This window comes from Gossypium arboreum, chromosome 4 (genome assembly GCF_025698485.1).
Source record: "Gossypium arboreum isolate Shixiya-1 chromosome 4, ASM2569848v2, whole genome shotgun sequence".
NCBI classification, from domain to species: Eukaryota; Viridiplantae; Streptophyta; class Magnoliopsida; order Malvales; family Malvaceae; genus Gossypium; species Gossypium arboreum.
This window is the reverse complement of record NC_069073.1, coordinates 117,128,936-117,147,597: the sequence shown is the minus strand read 5'-3', so window position 1 is coordinate 117,147,597 and position 18,662 is coordinate 117,128,936. Positions and strand designations below refer to the sequence as shown.

The 18,662-nt window shown below is 30.5% G+C and overlaps 2 protein-coding genes and 1 pseudogene across 2 annotated transcripts; all 3 read right to left on the bottom strand.

Annotated features, from left to right (window-relative positions):
- Nucleotides 1-261: 261 nt before the first annotated feature.
- On the bottom strand, nucleotides 262-1,025 carry LOC108460034 (vacuolar iron transporter homolog 4-like; annotated as a pseudogene).
- Nucleotides 1,026-3,780: 2,755 nt separating this feature from the next.
- Nucleotides 3,781-4,757, bottom strand: LOC108459757 (vacuolar iron transporter homolog 2-like). Its single transcript, XM_017759160.2, has one exon. It carries the CDS (start codon nucleotides 4,685-4,687, stop codon nucleotides 4,016-4,018), a length of 672 nt encoding a protein of 223 aa, XP_017614649.1. The 5' UTR covers nucleotides 4,688-4,757; the 3' UTR covers nucleotides 3,781-4,015.
- A 12,212-nt stretch (nucleotides 4,758-16,969) lies between these two features.
- LOC108459915 (vacuolar iron transporter homolog 4-like) lies at nucleotides 16,970-17,914 on the bottom strand. Its single transcript, XM_017759315.2, has one exon. It carries the CDS (start codon nucleotides 17,819-17,821, stop codon nucleotides 17,150-17,152), a length of 672 nt encoding a protein of 223 aa, XP_017614804.1. The 5' UTR covers nucleotides 17,822-17,914; the 3' UTR covers nucleotides 16,970-17,149.
- Nucleotides 17,915-18,662: the final 748 nt, after the last annotated feature.

Sequence of the window (18,662 nt, the reverse complement as noted above, 5' to 3'; positions counted from 1 at the left end):
GCAATTCAATCACACCTAAATCAAAAGATTGGTGGCGACTCCACACTCGGTTTTTAAAGTCGATCCCTATTATTTTCAAAATAAAATAGGGTTTCGACGCTATAATCCAAATTAAATAATAGATTGTTGTATATTTAATTGTTTACTTATGGTAAGATTGAGGTGAGTAGTTTGATACTTTAGGATTGAATTGAATTTATAGTTTATTGGAATGGAGTAATAGATCCTTTATATCATCGACATCAGATGGGTCTTGCAAGATTATTGATAAAGCTTCAACTGCATTTCACAATAGTAAGAAATTGGCATTCCATAGAGAGTCCAAACAAGTTTAAACCAAGTCTAAAAGAAGAAACAATTTACAAAAGAAGCAAAAACCAATCAAATTTGCATCCCATGATTGGATCCCAAAAGCAGTACCCATCCACCAACAAGCAGCCTTAAGGCCATGCTAGCCACCACCATCCTCACCTTAGGCTGCCTTATAAAAGCAGCAGCCAATAGTGGAAGCACCGTACTGATTGCAGTTTCTCATCATTTTCATCCCTCTTTGATGAACCTTCTCGCTTCTCTCTTTTCATTTGAGCTATTTCTACATCCCTTTGAGTGTCTACAGATACGAACTCTCTTATGGCCATGCTACAGGCGCCGGCTACCAAACCTGCAAAACCGGAAACAATTACAGCTTTGACGTCTTCTTTAACTGAGGCCACACCCGTCATTAGTGATGCAACGGAAACCAACCCATCGTTGGCTCCCAAAACAGCAGCTCGAAGCCATTGTCCTGTTTGGGAGTAATCCAATACATCAACAGCAGGCTCTTGAATCGGGTTTTCTTCAGTGTTTATGATGTGTATCGGTGTTTCAACGTTGTTAAGCGATGAAAGTTGAAGAGATTGAGAGGCAGCCATGATGAACAAAAACAAGAATATATAAGTAAGAATTGGAATATTGGTGAGATAAGAAGGCTTGTGGAGGGCACACGCCTTTGATGAAGAGAATTTATACAGAAAAATCTGTAATGGTTTGAGTGGATTCACAATGAATACGATGGCACACGTTCTAATAATAAATTATTATATTCCCCATCGGTTTTTAGTTCATTTCTTGAATAATTGGATTCCAGTATACTATTCCACCCAAATCTAAGAAAGTGTAGACCTGTTCATGCATGTGAGATATTTGAATATGAATATAATGTATGATCCAATAGATATATAAAATATAAATTACAAGATCACATATATTACTATTGGAATTCTAAATCTGTTAGGTAGTTTTCTTTTAATTGTGGTGAGTTATAATAGAAAGATAAAATCTTAACGTACACTAATATGATTAGTACGACTCGAACTTAAATTAAATTTGGAGTAGTAATCACCTTAACCATCATGTCAATATACGAAATTTTAAATCATTTATTTTTTATCTATAATTAAATCGAATTGCTCAAATATATACAAAGGATTAATTAAATTTGTAAAGATGGCAGGCAGTGGTAGGTCTAATGGATTGCTGACTTAGAAAGCATTTGATCAGAGACGAAGAGATCACTTATAATTACTATATTCATAAGGGAAGAATATAGACAATATAAAGAAAGTGCAATGTGTAGACGAAAGTGGGAAACTAGATCAGCCCCAACGTAGTATATTTGAAGTGTGTAGTCCACATACTACACCTCTTTATTGGCTGTGTGAACTACTTTCATGGAAACTGCAAAAGAAAGGAAAAGATTATGCTTTTCAAATCGTATATATTCATATCAGCTTTTATGATGTTTGGAAGCTTTATTTTCCTTTTGTAGGCTGATCCTTACAGCTTCCCCCACAATTGTTGATTCCAAAATTAAATTCCTCAGTTTTCACGTTAAGTATGGAACTTTTTTGCTCTCCACCTACATTGATTCCTCTTGCTGTCACTACATTTATGGATGTCTTTAGACTTTTTTAAACAAGGTATCAGATCTTCGGTTCGTAGACCTGATTGATCTGATGGATGTAACTAAATTGATTAAAACACAGTTTAAACAATTCTCTGGATAGGTATCTTGATCGGTTTCGATCCAATTAAAATAACAGTAGTATTAAATTATAATGGTTGAAACTTTAAATTTAATAACCAAGAAATTGTTATATTAAATCATTAAGAATAAAAATGATATGTGAAAATGTACTTGAATTTAATAGTATGTTGAAATATTTAAATTTTGTAGTTTTGATCTCTCAAATTTGCACACCTTTTTTAAGAGGAAGTGGATTTTTTTCATGAAGTTAAGATACTAAAGGCATCATAATCCTAATATATAATTTTGCACATTAATTAAAAATAAGTTGAGCATCCATACATATTCGACTTGTATTTTATTTAATAACTAAACCTTAATATGCCTTAACCGTATTAGATATTTTTAATTTGGGTTAACATTTTATGATAGTAAATAATATGTAATTATTTTTATCATATATGTGATGGCCATATTATCGAACTATATCTCATTTGGGTAACACACGCACACATATATATTATCTTATAATTACATGTCACAATATAAATTTTATGAGCTCAAAACTTTACTATCATAATAATAAGGTATTTCGAAAATCGCATCCTTTAATTATGTTAGCGCACAACCAAGATAGCTTTCACTAGGAATTAAAACTGAATGCCCTCGAATGACATGACACCTATATGAGCAGGGTACTCATGAAAAAACCTTGAATGGTAGCGGATCCATAGTCATGGAGTTTGTTCGAATATTTTTTATAGACATCTGACTATCCTGAGCTCTTTCTTTAATAAACAAGAGTTTAAAGTCTATGAACTTCGACATTGATATGCTCATGTTGTTATTAGAATAAATCACTACAATTTGTCACAATTCACAACCTAGTGATAAAAATTTGCATCTATTTTCTAAAAAAACCTAAATTTGTATACCTGACAATTTCTAAGTTATCAGACATTTGATATGTGATCATGTAAGATTTTTTTTTTCTTAATATGCCATATGAATCATTTGACTACTTTCTAGTGATCCATTGTCAAATTGCTGAAATATTTGCCCAACATTCTAACAATGTATGTGATGTTTAGACACGTGCAAACTAGAGCATATATTAAACCTCCCCATTGCTGAAGCATGGGAATTTTTTTTTTACATTTCTTTAATCTCAAAAATTATTTTTAGGGTATTGATCTAGTAGACTGAATTTATCTCTTTTAACATAAAGGATATCACTTTATTTACTATCTTGCATATCTAATCTCATCAATACATTTTCAATATAGACACTTTGTGATAACTAAGAATACCTTGAGAATACCTTTGATCTATCTAAATCCCTAATACAAAAGTTGTGTCACTAAGATCTTTCATCTCAAATTTTTTTTTTCTAAGAACCTCTTAGTTTCATGCAACATGCCTATATCATTGTTGGCAAGCATTATGTCATTGATATATGAAACCTATAAAATATAGTTATTCTTACTGAACTTACGGTATACACAATTATCAACTAAACTCATTTCAAAATAGAATGAGATAATCACTTTGTAATTTTTTAATACTATTGATGAGAATCTTGTTTAGATAAATTTCTTTAATTTGCAAACCATTACCTTTACTTCACCCAACCCAATTTTCTAGTGGCAACATATAAATTTTTAAATTAATGTCCCTGTTGAAAAATGCAATCATGGTATCTATAATGAGAGAAAGTCTCTTTATAATTGTGCTCTTCTTTTTGTGAAAAAAAGCAATTTACAAACATGGTGAAATTATTTAGAAAAAAATGATTTTATGATCATTGATCTTATATATTGTTGGCAACACACGACACTAGCAAAGTTATTGATAAAACATCAACTGCATTTTACAATCGTCTCTTATCGACATTTTTAGACATGGTTCGGACAAACAAGTTTAATCCTTACGAAATTCATGAAACTAACCATGAACCAAATTTGAGAGAAGAAACAATTTACAATGAAGCAAAAGCAAAGCAAAAACAAATCAAATTTGCATCCCATGATTGGAACCAATCAACTTGGTGAGCCCAAAAGTGGTACCCATTGCCATCCATCCACCTACAAGCACCCTGGCACTAGATTTCACCACGGGAGTTCTCCCAAGCAAAGCACCCACCACTCCAAACACCAACAAGGCCACGCTAGCCACCGTAACAACCACCGCCATCCTCACCATAGGCTGCCTTATAAAAGCAGCAGCCAATAGTGGAAGCACCGCACCAATTGCAAAAGCCAAAGCCGACGCGGCAGCAGCTTGTGCAGGATTAGGCAGTTTCTCATCATTTTCATCACTCTTTGATGACCCTTTTAGCTTCTCTCTTTTCATTTGAGCTATCTCTACATCCCTTTGGGTGCATACGGATACAAACTCTCCTATGGCCATGCTACAAGCACCGGCGACCAGACCCGCAAAGCCAGCAACAATTACAGCTTTGATATCTTCTTTAACTGAGGCGACACCCATCATTAGTGATGCAACGGAAACCAACCCATCGTTGGCTCCCAAAACAGCGGCTCGAAGCCATTGTCCTCTTTGGGAGTAATCGAATTCATCAACAGCAGGCTCCTGAATCTGGTTTTCTTCAGTGTGTATGATGTGTACGGGTATTTCAACGTTGTTAACCGATGAAAGTTGAAGAGATTGAGAGGCAGCCATGATGAACAAAAGCAAGAATATAAGGGCAAGAATTAGAATATTGGTGAGATAAGAAGGCTTGTGGAGGACACACGCCTTTGATGGATAGAATTTATACAGAAAAATCTGTAATGGTGTGAGTGTATTCACAATGAATACGATTGCGACTACATCATAAACAAAAGAGTGTGGAAGGCACACGTTCCAATAATTAATGATTATATTCCCATATTCGACCCAAAGTGTAGAGCCTGTTCATACGTGTTAGATGTTTAAATATCAAATCTAAGTTTATTTGTTCAGCCATGAGCTGGAGCAACAAATATTTTTATATGAATCAAGTTTTTTCACTTTGATAATATTGATGCAAATTTTGAACATATTTCAAAGGTCTTAAACTCACTGAGTATAAATTTTTGATTAAAAATAATTGCACGAGTTGAATCATTTACTTTTGACCCGTAATTAAATCTTAGTGCTCAAATGTATGCAATGGATTAAATTTGCAGAGTGGTAGGTCAAGTGGATTGCTGACTTTGAAAGCATTGATCAGAGACTAAGAGATTACTTATAATTACTACATTCATAAGGGAAGATAAAAGAATAATTATTAATTTTTATATATTAAGAAAGTGCAATTTCTACACGATAGTGGGAAAATAGATCAGCCCCAACGTAGTATATTTGAAGTGTCTAGTCCACGTACTACACCTCTTTATAGGCTCAAATAATTAAACAAAAGCTTGATTTCGTTCACCCTTAAAACACAAGTAAAAGTACCATTAAATTCTTAGAATTGCATTTCAGGAATTGCATTTCAACTTTCTATTAGAAAAATAGTTATATTAGTTTCTATATATTTCGAAACGTACAAATTAGTTTTTCTATTAATTTTCTATTAAATGATGATGTGAATATTAATTTAAATGGTTAATTATTTTCTTCTACTTTAATGAGTACTTATTTTCTCATCTCCTATGCTTTCGTATCTTTTGATGGTGTGTAATCACTATTATAAAATTTCGATTACTCATTTTTGCACCCGTTAACTATTGCAAACTTTCTCATTTGAAGATTTTATTTTTAATACCCTAATAAGTTTTAATATTTAAGTTAACAGATTAAACAATTTTGAGTTTAGAATTTTTAGTATAAATTTTGGGTTCGAACAAGGATTTCATGAGTTTTGAAATTTTAGAAAATAATTTTTTTAAAAAAATTATAGGAATAAATAAAATATAAAAAGTGGAATTTTAATTTAAAATAAAACCCCAAAGCAATCAACACGTCTCCAGGTGGAGAAATTATGAAATGAGCTCATTGTCTTCATCTTCTTCTTTGCGGCCAAAGAGAGATGCAAAAAGAAAAAAATTATTTACTGTAAATGTGTTGTTTCTTTGGCTTGACTGTATTTCAAAAGTAATAAAATCATAATTTTATTGAAATGAGTGCTTTTAGATTGCACTCGAGAGCATCTTCAACAAATAAGATTAGTATTTCATTGTATTAAATAATTCTTATCAAATTGAGAATTTTATTGAAAATGAAAATGTTTCCTCATTATTGAAAAGAGCCCAATTTTTCCAAAAAACCAACCATGAATCACCAAAAAAGAGTTTCTTTGAATGTAAGCTTTAATTTTAATGAACTTGGTTTGGTTTTGTTTTAATGGAAAACTAGCTTTGATTTATTAAGGAGAAAAGATTAAAAAAATCAATAGCAGATTTATTTTTTAAAATATATTTTAATAATTTTAAAAATATTTTACTGTAATTTTAAGAAATTTTTTATTTTTTAGAACTATGGTTAATTTTCTTTTAAAAGTATTAAAATAAAATTTTAGCTATAGTTGAAGGACTAAATTAGTAATAAACTATTTAAATTAACGTGTCACGTCATTCTCTTAATGGTAGTTAACGAACAAGTGATAAAAATATAACAATTTGATAATGTTAGTGACTATTATGTAACTTTTGAAAGTTGGGTGACTAAAATGTAATTTTAAACAAAGCTTAGGGACAATTGGTGTAGTTTACCGTAAATTTTTGTGTTTTACCCCAATTTTTTAAAGTTCTTTTGCAAGTGACTTGAAAGAATATACTATTTTTCTTATTTTAATATCTTACATGGGTTAGCCGATAGGTCATAAAAGACTAAAATATATTTTTTAAAATACATATTTTAATTTTTAGAGTTAAGAATAAATTGACAAATTTTATAAATATTGAGGTCAATTTTATTGATTTTTTAGGATTAGAACTAAAATGATAAATAAAATGATAAATTTTGTAAACATTAAAGGATAAATTCGTTGAAATTTTTAACATAATTTTAATATATTTATATAATTTATATTTATTTTTAAGATTTTTTAATTTTTAGGATTATTATTAAGAAAAATTTAAAAATAATCAAAATGATATTTTAGCTATAGTTTAAAGACCAAGTTAATAATTAATCATTTAAATTAACATTCCACATCATCGCTTAACAGAAAAAAATTTAACGAAATGGTTAATTTGTACATTTCAAAAATGTATAAGAGATAATGTGCCTATATTTTAAATAAAGGAGTCAAAATGCAATCAGACTCTAAATACAGAGCTTTCTAATACTTTTACCCCTTAAGACTCATTTTACGCTTTATATTCGATTTTAATGGGATGCTTAAACTCATAGATCAGTCCATGGGTTAGGCCTTGTTAAAAATTTAGGCCCATTTGTCAGGCTCTGGCTCGACCCGAAAAATAGGTTTAAAATTATACCCAAGCTCGACTCAAAAAAAATGCTAAAACTCTGGTCTAACCCGGCCCATCCGAATTAATTTTTTATATATATTTTTTAAATATAATACATAAAAAAATACTTTAAAACATTAAAATAAATATTTCCCAACAAATTGAAAATAAATTAAAAAATATTTATATTTAAATCACACTAAGATACGTGTAACTTAACAAGCAAATGTCTCTAAAATAATAACAAAATTAACAATAACAACAAAATAGTAGCAATATAATAGTGCAACACAATAGTGAAATAGTAGCAAAATAGTGAGAAAATAACAAAAAAATAGTAAAACAACAAGAAAATAGAATTTTTTTTTGTCTTTTTGCTAATTCGGATCGGATTGAGCTGGGCCTCAGTAAAAAAGCATTACTCGAGAGTCAACCTATTTTTTAAACGAGTTTTTTTTGTCTAAACTCATTTTTTGGACCTATATTTTTATCCAAACCCACTCACTTTTCAAAGATTTAGCCAGGTAATATATTGATATTTATCGAAGTCGGTTTAGATAACTTTTATTTTGTTTAATGTTTGTTTAAAGAATGAGGGTTGGAATTAATTATGGATTTCTCAATTTCTTTTTACTTTGCCTTATTCAGATGGAAAAAGAAAAAGGGGGAGAGAAAGAGGGTATGGTGTTGAGGAAGAAATGGTTGGAAGCAGTTTCTACTTGCTGCTGAGTTGTTTAATGCAATGCTTTCTGTAAGTGACTTAGCAGCAAACGTAATCTTTAATTCTCATTGCTTTATCATAACTATAATTCCCTTTGCTTTTCTGTATGAACTACTTTCATGGAATTTGCAAAGAAAGGAATAAAAGAAAAAAGATTATGCTTTTCAAATCGTATATATTCACATCAGTTTTTTATGATGCTTCATTCTGATTCATCTAAAGTTTCCCCCACAATTGTCATCGTCTTTACAAAGCTTCAAATTCTTCAGTTTTTTATGGTTTTGCGGTAAAAGTATTATGGAGATTTTTGTATGTTGTTTTTTTTACTAAAAAATAAATAAATAAATAAATTATTGTATGTTAGATTAAAAAGTAAATTAGTCATTTCTATTAAAAAAATTCATCTATTTGTACTATTAAAAACTGGCGTAATTGTTAGAATAACCATATAGTAACACGTGACGTACCACATGTTTCTCATGTTGATGTACAAGGGTTAGTTTCTAACAATAAAAACTGAAGAAATTTTTAATAAAATGATCAATTTACTATTTACTCAACATACAAGGACTAATTTGTCCATTTTTTAATAGATGAGACAAAATGCAATCTTGCGATTAATACAAGGGTCTCTATGGTACTTTTACATAATTTTGTTATTTTTACTTGATTTAACACATATAAATATTTTAAAGAATGTAACTCAAGAGATGTTAAAAAATTGCATATTTATAATTTAGGGACCATAGTCCTAATATACTAAGAATATGACCACGCATTGTGCGGATTAATTTTTATTATTTTAACATAATGATATTTTTTTTATAATCAATTGATTGCCATTTTATACATTTGCCATTTTATACATTTCTACTTTTTAAAAAATATATAAAATTTTAATAAGTTTTTCTTATATATTTTAAAGTATACCATTTACATTTTAGACATCATATAATATGTTAACTGTGTATCTCCACATCTTATAATCAAAGTATCTTATTTTTCAATAAAATTTATTTTTAACCGACGAACTTTATAAGTTGTCTTGTAATCAGAACTTATAATAAGATTAAACTTGTGATTAATTATTTTAAAAATTTTTATCGCTGTTTTAATCATTGTTGTTTCATTAAATCTTAATCTATATTATTCTTCATAATATAATACATGTACATGCTAATAAAAATATAACATGAAAACCAATTTAAATTTAAAGTATATTTCACATTTTAAGATCAAAACTCAAAGAGAAAACAAAATCTAAATTCAAAACTCAAAGAAGTATGATTTGGTATTTTAATTATGATTTGGTGAAGTGCATACTATTATCAAAGGCAATCCTTATAATTGTTAAAATGTATTTCTTATTTATGTAAAAGTATTTTATGGAGGTGAATTAATTATTTTATTGTCCATTAGAGATTATAAGTGAGTTCAATTCAAAAGGATATAATCATGGTTAACTGAACTGGATTAAATCATTTAGTTAGATCAAATGGATTGGGAATTGATTGAAACATCAATTCAGAGAAAGACTTTAAATTAATTGAACCGTGAACCAGTACGGACTAGTTGAACCGGACTAAAAGAATAAGTTAAACAGGGGATTGAATTAATTAAAATAATTAATTAACTTTTGTCAAAATATCTAAATTTCCTTTAACTTTTAATTCCTAAATTATCCCTCCACTTAATTTTTAATACCTAAATTACCCCTACTTATTCCTAATGACTCCAAAAGGAGTTGGTATTATATTAGATATAGATAAGGTTTGTATGGTAATCCTAATTTTTAATTATCCCATCATCAATTAAAATTAGTTACTTAGACTATTTTTACATATTTGGTTCATACTTTATTTAATAATTGAATCTCAAAAGTTTTTACAGTTTTATATCACTTTTAATTTGGATGACATTTTTATGATACTAAATAATCAAATGTAGTTATGCTTGTTATATATGTGATGCCCATATTATCTAACAATTTTCCACTTGGACCACCTACATACATACATACATACCTACTTACTTATCACCTTATAATCACGTGACATTATAAGCTCAAAGTTTTACTATCATAACCAAAAGTATTCTAACCAATCTCATCCATTTATTATGTTAACATAGAACTATGACAATTTTTGCTAAATTTAGCATAGCTAATGTCGAAACCATTTTTAAATCAAGTTTTGGAAAATGGGAATCGACTTTAAGAAAAACGAAAACGGGAGTCGCCACCAATCTTTTTAGGTGTGATTGGATCACCTTATAAAATGTTTTGTTTTAAAACACTAATTTTGGTTTACGAAAGTCGAGAAAATGGATTCGGGAGTCGGTTACGTACGAGGAAGGGTTAGCACCCTCGTAACGCCCAAAATTGGTACCTAATTGATCATCAAGTGTCTTTAATGTCGGAAGTTTAAAATTTTTAAGATGCAATCCTCTTTAGAATACTTTAATTTCAAAAATTAGGGTTCTCTTGTATCAAATGAATCAAAATATCACATCCAATAAGTTAGGAAGCCATATTTTTAAGACATTCGAAACTAAGCTAGCCATTTTTGAAAATCCCTATCTCAAAATGGCAAAATGCCATATCCAGTAAGTTAGGACACAGCGCTTTGAAATTCCAAGACAGTTGCTCGTATTTTGAAAACTTTAGAAACTTAGAAGGGTGCTTGACTATTCGAATTCAACGAGAAAAGTCGCAACGCAGTAAGTTAGGGCACTACCTTTCTCAAAGTTTCCAAACATCAAGCATTGCGTTTTATTTTTATAAAACTTTTAAATATTGTTTTAAATCGATGTATGAGGATGACATGTCATATTTAATATTATGGAACATTAATACTAAGGCAATATGCTAAAAAAATCTAACATTTCCATGCTTAACATGAATAATATATAAGAAAAAGAATAAATAATATAATAATTATGCATATAATAAAATAATTAAGCTAAAGCAAATAATAGGCAAATAAGAGCATAAATACACACAACATAATGATATAATGATTCATATATTATTTAATAGACATGGCAAATCTTAAACCTAAAACATATATACAAAAATATATAACTTGCATGAAAAATAAATAAGCAAAATAATCATACAAAACAACATATATTTAAACAAATTTATTGAACAAAAATGATGCATGATATACAATTTATTATATAAACGTACATGCAAAAAAATCATGATAAAAAATAATAGCAATATGTATATATCAACTCTAAAATAAAAACGTCACTTAATAATAATTTTAAATCAACCTTTGGTATTTAAATAATAAAAATATAAAAGAATTAATATATAATAAAGTAATTTTAAAAAATAATTTAGAATAAAAGAATACAAAAAAAGAAAAATAAGTAATTAATAATATAATAAACATATAATACAAATATAATATTTTAAAATGTATATAAAATAATATACATAGTAAATAAAATAATTATATAATATATAATATAAAAGTATGTAGGTTTAAAATCACGATATAGTATATAAGTAATTAATTAATAAAATATAATAGTTAAGGATAATAATATATGTATAATAATATAAAATAATAAATATATATATAAAATGTATAATACATAAAATAATATATGAAAAGTTATATTATAGAAAAATAAAACAATTTTACATTTATAAAAGATTTAGAATAAAATAAATAATATATATGAAAAATAATGAATGAAACAATATTATTAAAATAATTTAATATATAAAAAAGGGGTTTAAGATAAATATATATGCAAAATATTGAAATAAATAATAATAATCTAAAAAGAAATAAAGTTAAAAAATAAAATTAGAAAGGATTAAATTAGAATAGAAATAAAATGCAGATGAAAATTCAGAATTTTAAAAAAAGATCAAATTAAAACGTGCGCACAAGAAGGGGGATTAAAGCAGAAAATATTCCCTTTTAGAACGACATCATTTATGCACTTTCTTTTTTTAAAAAAGAGCCCAAGGACCAAATTAAAATAAAAACAAAATATTTGAGCAAAATTAAAAAATAAAATAAACCTAATTTTAAGGGATAAAAAAATGCGGAAGGACCAATTCGGTAATTAACCCAATTTTCAAAAACACGCGGATCTTCCCCGGATAATCGGGTCAACACGCGGATCCTTAATCTAAACGGTGCCGTTTTAATGCTTATTGAATTAAGCAAAACGACACCGTTTTTGTAGGGCTATATAAGCCCCGATTTTGGTTTTAAAATCATTTTAAACCGGTGTTTTAAAAAAAAAACTTTAAAATTCTCTCTAAAATGAGAGAGGAAAGAAAGGTCCGGGCTCCGTCGAGCTTCCGTTTCCAGGTGCCCACGCGCCCACGCGCCTCCACACCCGGTGGTCGAAGGGTTATAAACCCTCGTTCTTTCAAGAAATACACAGGTAACCTCCACCTTTTACAATATTATCAGTTTTTTGCAAAAGATCAATTCGTATGCTCTTTAAAAAATAAATAACAAAATATAAAACTTAAATCACCTTTTTCAAGAAACTGCTTGAACCTTTTTTATGTATGTATAACCTTTATATTCTGTAAAAACCGGGGTCCCTGTTACAGTGAGATGTTTCGGCTTTTATAGCCTCTATTTACAAGTTGTTTTATCCCTATTCGATTTCTTGCCTTGTTTGCTGTTGTTTTCTTTCCTCTTTTGCAGGTACCAGCGAGGAGATTTAGCGATCATGGACGAATGCTGATAACAGCACATCAGCGTTGATTCGGGCGTTAACCATGGCTAGATTCGAGGCCTGGAATCATGGCCTGGAATCACTACGAGACAAATAGACACGACTTTTGGACTGATTGCGGTGCGAAGCTTCTGGAAACCCATTTGCGGCGCCTAGGGTTCCAGAAACCCTAGGTCTTTCCTCATCTGTTAAACATTTGGGGCCCATGAGCCCCAGGTGTAATGGGTATGGGGTGGTAGCATAATTGGGTATGGGCTATCAGGTTGTAACCGGGCATAGGGTTTAGGTATTTGGGCTGTTGGGTTTTAATTTTTGGGCTCTGTATATGGACTGTTTAAATAAATAAACATTTATTTATTTATTTTAAGTTTTTGGTTTTAAGGCCCGATCAAATTTGGGCTATTATAGCTAAATCAAACCTCGATTACGTATATTAGCATAGCCAAATGACATAGATCAAGTATAAATATATACCATGAAAATTATATGAAATGTGATCTTAACATGTCTATCTCCACCGGTCCTCCGAAACCTTATTAAAATCAAATTTTACGAAAATTATAGTATGAATAAACTAATAAACTTTTTCTTTTTATTTAAAAAACCCTTAAAATATCCATAAATGAAAATATTTTATAAAATAAAAGAACAGAGAGAGTAAAAGCAAGAGAAATCAAGAGAACATATTTTTATTGATTAATATGGATGGTTATAATGATTCTCCAAAGTCTATATTTATAGACATAATAAGTATAAATAAAATAAAATAAAACTCTACTTTTAATGACTATTAGAACCCTAAATTACATCAAATTTATCTTTATTTTGATGCGGATCCATTTAATTATAAAATATTCATAACAAAATACTCAATAATGTGTTCATAATATAAAAGCATTTAAAATTACAAACTCTTACTAAAACTGAATGTCCTCAAATGACAACACCCATAAGAGTAGTGTGCTCGTGAAAAAACTTGGGTGATAGTCCTTTAGTAAGTAGATCCACGATAATAGAGTTTGTCCAAATATGTTTTATACGCACCTGAACACTTTGAATCCTTTATTTAATAATCATGAATTTAAAGTCTATGTACTTTAATTTTGATGTGCTCCAATTGTCATCTGAAAAAAGAATTATAATTTATTATCACAATTCACATCCTATAACAAAATTTTGCATCTATATTCCAACAAAATCGAAGCTTATATACCTAACAATTTCTAACTTATCACAAACCTTTGATGGTGAACATGTAATGTTTTATCTTCTAAAGATATCATAAGAATTATCTGATTGTTTTTCAATGATTTATATTCAAATTTCTCAAATATCTGCTCAACATAATTCCAACAATATATGCAGTCTTGGACATATAGAATGTTGATCATATTTTAAACTCCTCACTGCTGAAGCATAGGAAATCTTTTGCATTTCTTTAATCTCAAAATCATTTTTAGGGCATTGATAAATATTAAACTTACGTGAAGTGCCAGATAATTTATTTATTCTTCTTACTTATTGATGTATAATCACATATCCTCAAATTCTTGGAATATAATATAAGGGGTCCTATTATTGGCTTGAGCCTAGAAACGACAGATTAGGTAACCCATAAATCCAATGAGTTACTTTATAATAATTCATGAAGAAAATTATCATATTTTTACAAGTAAATTAGATGCAAAGTCTAAAATTTGACTCTTTTTCGTAATTGTACAAGAGGTCTCTTTTTGCAACAAGGATATTACCTTGTTTACTATCCTGGTGTCAAATCTATTCAATATATTTTTTATATAGACCCCTTGTGAAAAATACCTTGAGAATGATCCCAATATATTTGAATCCTTAATACAAGAGCTACGTCATTAAGATCTTTCATCTCAATTTTTTTCTAAAAATCTTTTTGTTTCATTTAACATGTTTATGTTGTTATTGGTAATCAATATGTTACTGACATATAAAATTTAAAAAAATATGCTTACCCGTATGATATACACAATCGTCAAACAAAATTATCTCGAAACTAAATGAAGTAATCACTTGGTCAATTTTATAATATCATTAATGAGATGCATGTTTAAGTCCATAAACAATTTTCTTTAATTTGTAAATTATTAACTTTGCAAAACTAAACACAATTTTTGATTGTACCATATAAAATTTCACATCAATGTCTCCATTAAAAAATACAATCTCACAATATAGCCTAACATCAAAATATGTCACTAAAACCATTATAATATTAAATGAATCTCTCAATGCAATCAAGAAAAAATCTTTATAATTAAGGGGTAAAATATAATTTACAAACATGCATTTGATGAAATTATTTAGAAAAAGTGATTTTATGATCATTGATCTTATATATTGTTAGCAAACACATAGGGGCTTGCAAAGTTTTTTATTTTTTGGTAAATAACAAGAGGAGACGAAACCTAACAACAGCGCGATTAGTATGATTCGTATTTAAATTACATCTAAAACAGTGAACACCTTAACTATCAAACCAACATATGAGGTTCCGTTTGTAAAGTTTTTTATAAATCTTCCAACTACATTTCACAATTGTCACCCATTGACATTTTTAGACATGATTCGGACAAACACGTCTAATCCTTGCAAATTTCAAGAAACTGACCATGAACCAAATTTTTTGAGAAAAGAAAGAAAATACGGTGAAGCAAAAACAAATCAAATTTGCACCCCATGGTTGGAACCAATCAACTTGGTGAGCCCCAAAGTAGTACCCATTGCCATCCATCCACAAACAAGCACCCTGGCACTAGATTTCACCACAGGAGTTCTCCCAAGCAAAGCACCCACCACTCCAATCACCACTAAGGCCACGCTAGCTAGCCACCACAACAACCACCGCCATCCTCACCACAGGCTGCCTTATAAAGCAGCAGCCAATAGTGGAAGCACCGCACCGGTTGCAAAAGCCAAAGCCGACGCTGCAACAGCTTGTACAGGATTAGGTAGTTTCTCATCATTTTCATTACTCTCTGATGATCCCTTAAATTAAAGAAGAGTAGATACTGAAATTTGAATGCTATATTTCTTAAAAGTATTTTTTTTAGATAATGTATGAACTAGCTGAATTAGGTACAAATTTTAAGCATATTTTAAAATTTTATTATAAGTTCTAATCATATCTGCTTAAATTACGATTGAAAAGGGATTAAATCTTGATCATTAAGAAATTAATAAAAATTTAACCATTATCCTTTTACGCTATTGGGTACGAAAAATAATTAATCTTTCAATTTAAAAATAAAAAAGATTTGTATGAAACTGATTAAGTTAATGTGCAAAAATATATATGAAGGATTGAATTTGTAAAGATGTCTAGGTCCAGTGGGTTTGATCAGAGACTAGAGATTATTTAAAATTACTACATTCACGGGAAGATAAAAGAATAATTATTTATAATTTATAAATAAAACGATTGATTAATTTAATGTATCTTTTACTAAAATGTTGTGAATTGCATTTGGCAGTGCTAAAATGTTTGCTTCTCAAGCTAATTGCTGAAACAGTGGTGGATTTTGTGTTGTGCTTCCTTCGTATAGTCTCTGTGGTTGGCTCGTAATGAGCTAGTTTTCAATAAGAAAAACTTTCGGTCGAAGAGATTATTTTTCTGGCTAAGATTCGGTCGATTTATTAGGTTAAAGCCTCGAAAGAGGGAGGTATGGTGCTGGAATCTCATTGGTGGGTGAATCCTAGACTGTGTTTGCCTTGCTCTGGCTATAGTGCTCCAGGAGTGGTATTAAATGGTTTGCTCATACATGGGTGTGCTTAAATTTAATGTTGATAGAGCGGCACATTGGAAACCGTGGCCTGCTGGTTGTAATGGAGTTCTATGTGACCACACTGGTGAAATTTTGGCTTTATTCTCTCACCTGCTGGGAAGTTTGGATTCCAATGAGGCAGAGTTGAGGTGAATTATTAAAGCATTGCAGATGGTTATCGATTCTAGGTGGAATGCTGCGTATAGGTTCATCACTGAATCTGATTCTCGGGTGGCTATTTCTTGGTGCTGTTCTTCTACTGATAGGCTTTGGAAATATTGGGACTTAAATTGGTGGATTGTTTACGTACTTAGGTTAATATTTGATAATGTTTATGATGATCAATCCTATATATTATTGATAAAACTTTAACTGAACTTCACAATTGTCGCCAATTGACATTGGCATGCATGATTCAGACAAACAAGTTTAATCGTTAACATGAAAATAAACATGATGCAAATTTGAGAGGAAGACACAAAATGGTACAACAAAAGCAAAGCGAAGCAAATCAAAATTGCATCCCATGATCGGATCCAATCAACTTGGTGAGTCCAAAAGTAGTACCCATCGCCATCCATCCCCCAACAAGCACCCTTGCGCTAGATTTCACCATAGGAGTTCCCCCAAGCAAAGCACCCACCACTCCAAACACCACCAAAGCCACACTAGCCACCGCAACAACCACCGCCATCCTCACCTTATGCTGCCTTATAAAAGCAGCAGCCAATAGCGGAACCACCGCACCGATTGCAAAAGCCAAAGCCGATGCCACGGCAGCTTGTACAGGATTAGGCAGTTTCTCATCATTTTCATCACTCTTTGATGACCCCTTTCGCTTCTCTCTTTTCATTTGAGCTATCTCTACGTCCCTTTGGGTGCATACAGATACAAACTCTCCTATGGCCATGCTACAGGCCCCGGCGACCAAACCTGCAAAGCCAACAACGATAACAGCTTTGACGTCTTCTTTAACTGAGGAGACACCCATCATTAGTGATGCAACGGAAACCAACCCATCGTTGGCTCCCAAAACAGCAGCTCGAAGCCATTGTCCTCTTTGGGAGTAATCCAATTCATCAACAGCAGGCTTTTGAATCTGGTTTTCTTCAGTGTGTATGACGTGTACGGGTATTTCAGCGTTGTTAAGCGATGGAAGTTTAAGAGATTGCGAGGAAGCCATGGTGAACAAAAACAAGAATATTCAAGTAAGAAATAGAAATATTAGTGAGATAGGAAGGCTTGTGGAGGGCACACGCCTTTGATGGATAGAATTTATACAGAAAAAATCTGCAATGGTGTGAGTGGATTCACAATGAATAGGTAGGCCATTACATAATAAACAAAAGAGTGTGGAAGGCACACGTTCCATTATTTAATGTATATATTCCCATCAGTTTTTGGTACATTTCTTAATAATTAAAAATATTTGCATGAATCAACGCCTGTAATTAACTCAGAAAGGTATAAATTTGTAAAGATGGCAGGTAGTGGAAGGTCTTGTGATGTCTGACTTAGAAAGCATTGATGAGAGTTTAAGAGATCACTTGTAAAGGGAGGATATATTAAGAAAGTGCAATTTTTACACGAAAGTGGGAGATTATACTTAAGAAGAAGAAGAAAAGCCTAAAAAACCTAATAAGTTTCTTTGGTTCATGTTTTTTAGGGTCCAATGAGAACAGCATGGTCATACCGTTCCACATGATATATGTTTTTATTTGTTGGAACAATGTAACTTGAGCCATGGGGAATTCTCAAAACTAAAAGGTGAGCGTTTTCCGATAAATAAAAGCATATATCATGTTGACAAAAATCGTCCAACGCTACATGATCGGAAAACGCCCACTGACCTAATCCCTCCACGTTCGATCATGGATCTCTAATTCCCCCTCCCCCCAGCCTCCACCTGAAGCCGTAACTTTGAACACCCTAAACCCCTTTGCAGACGCAAGTTTGAAAACCAGATTGCTTGCTAGATGTGGTCCACAAGTTTGAAAGCTTTGATTATGGCTATTTATAAAGAC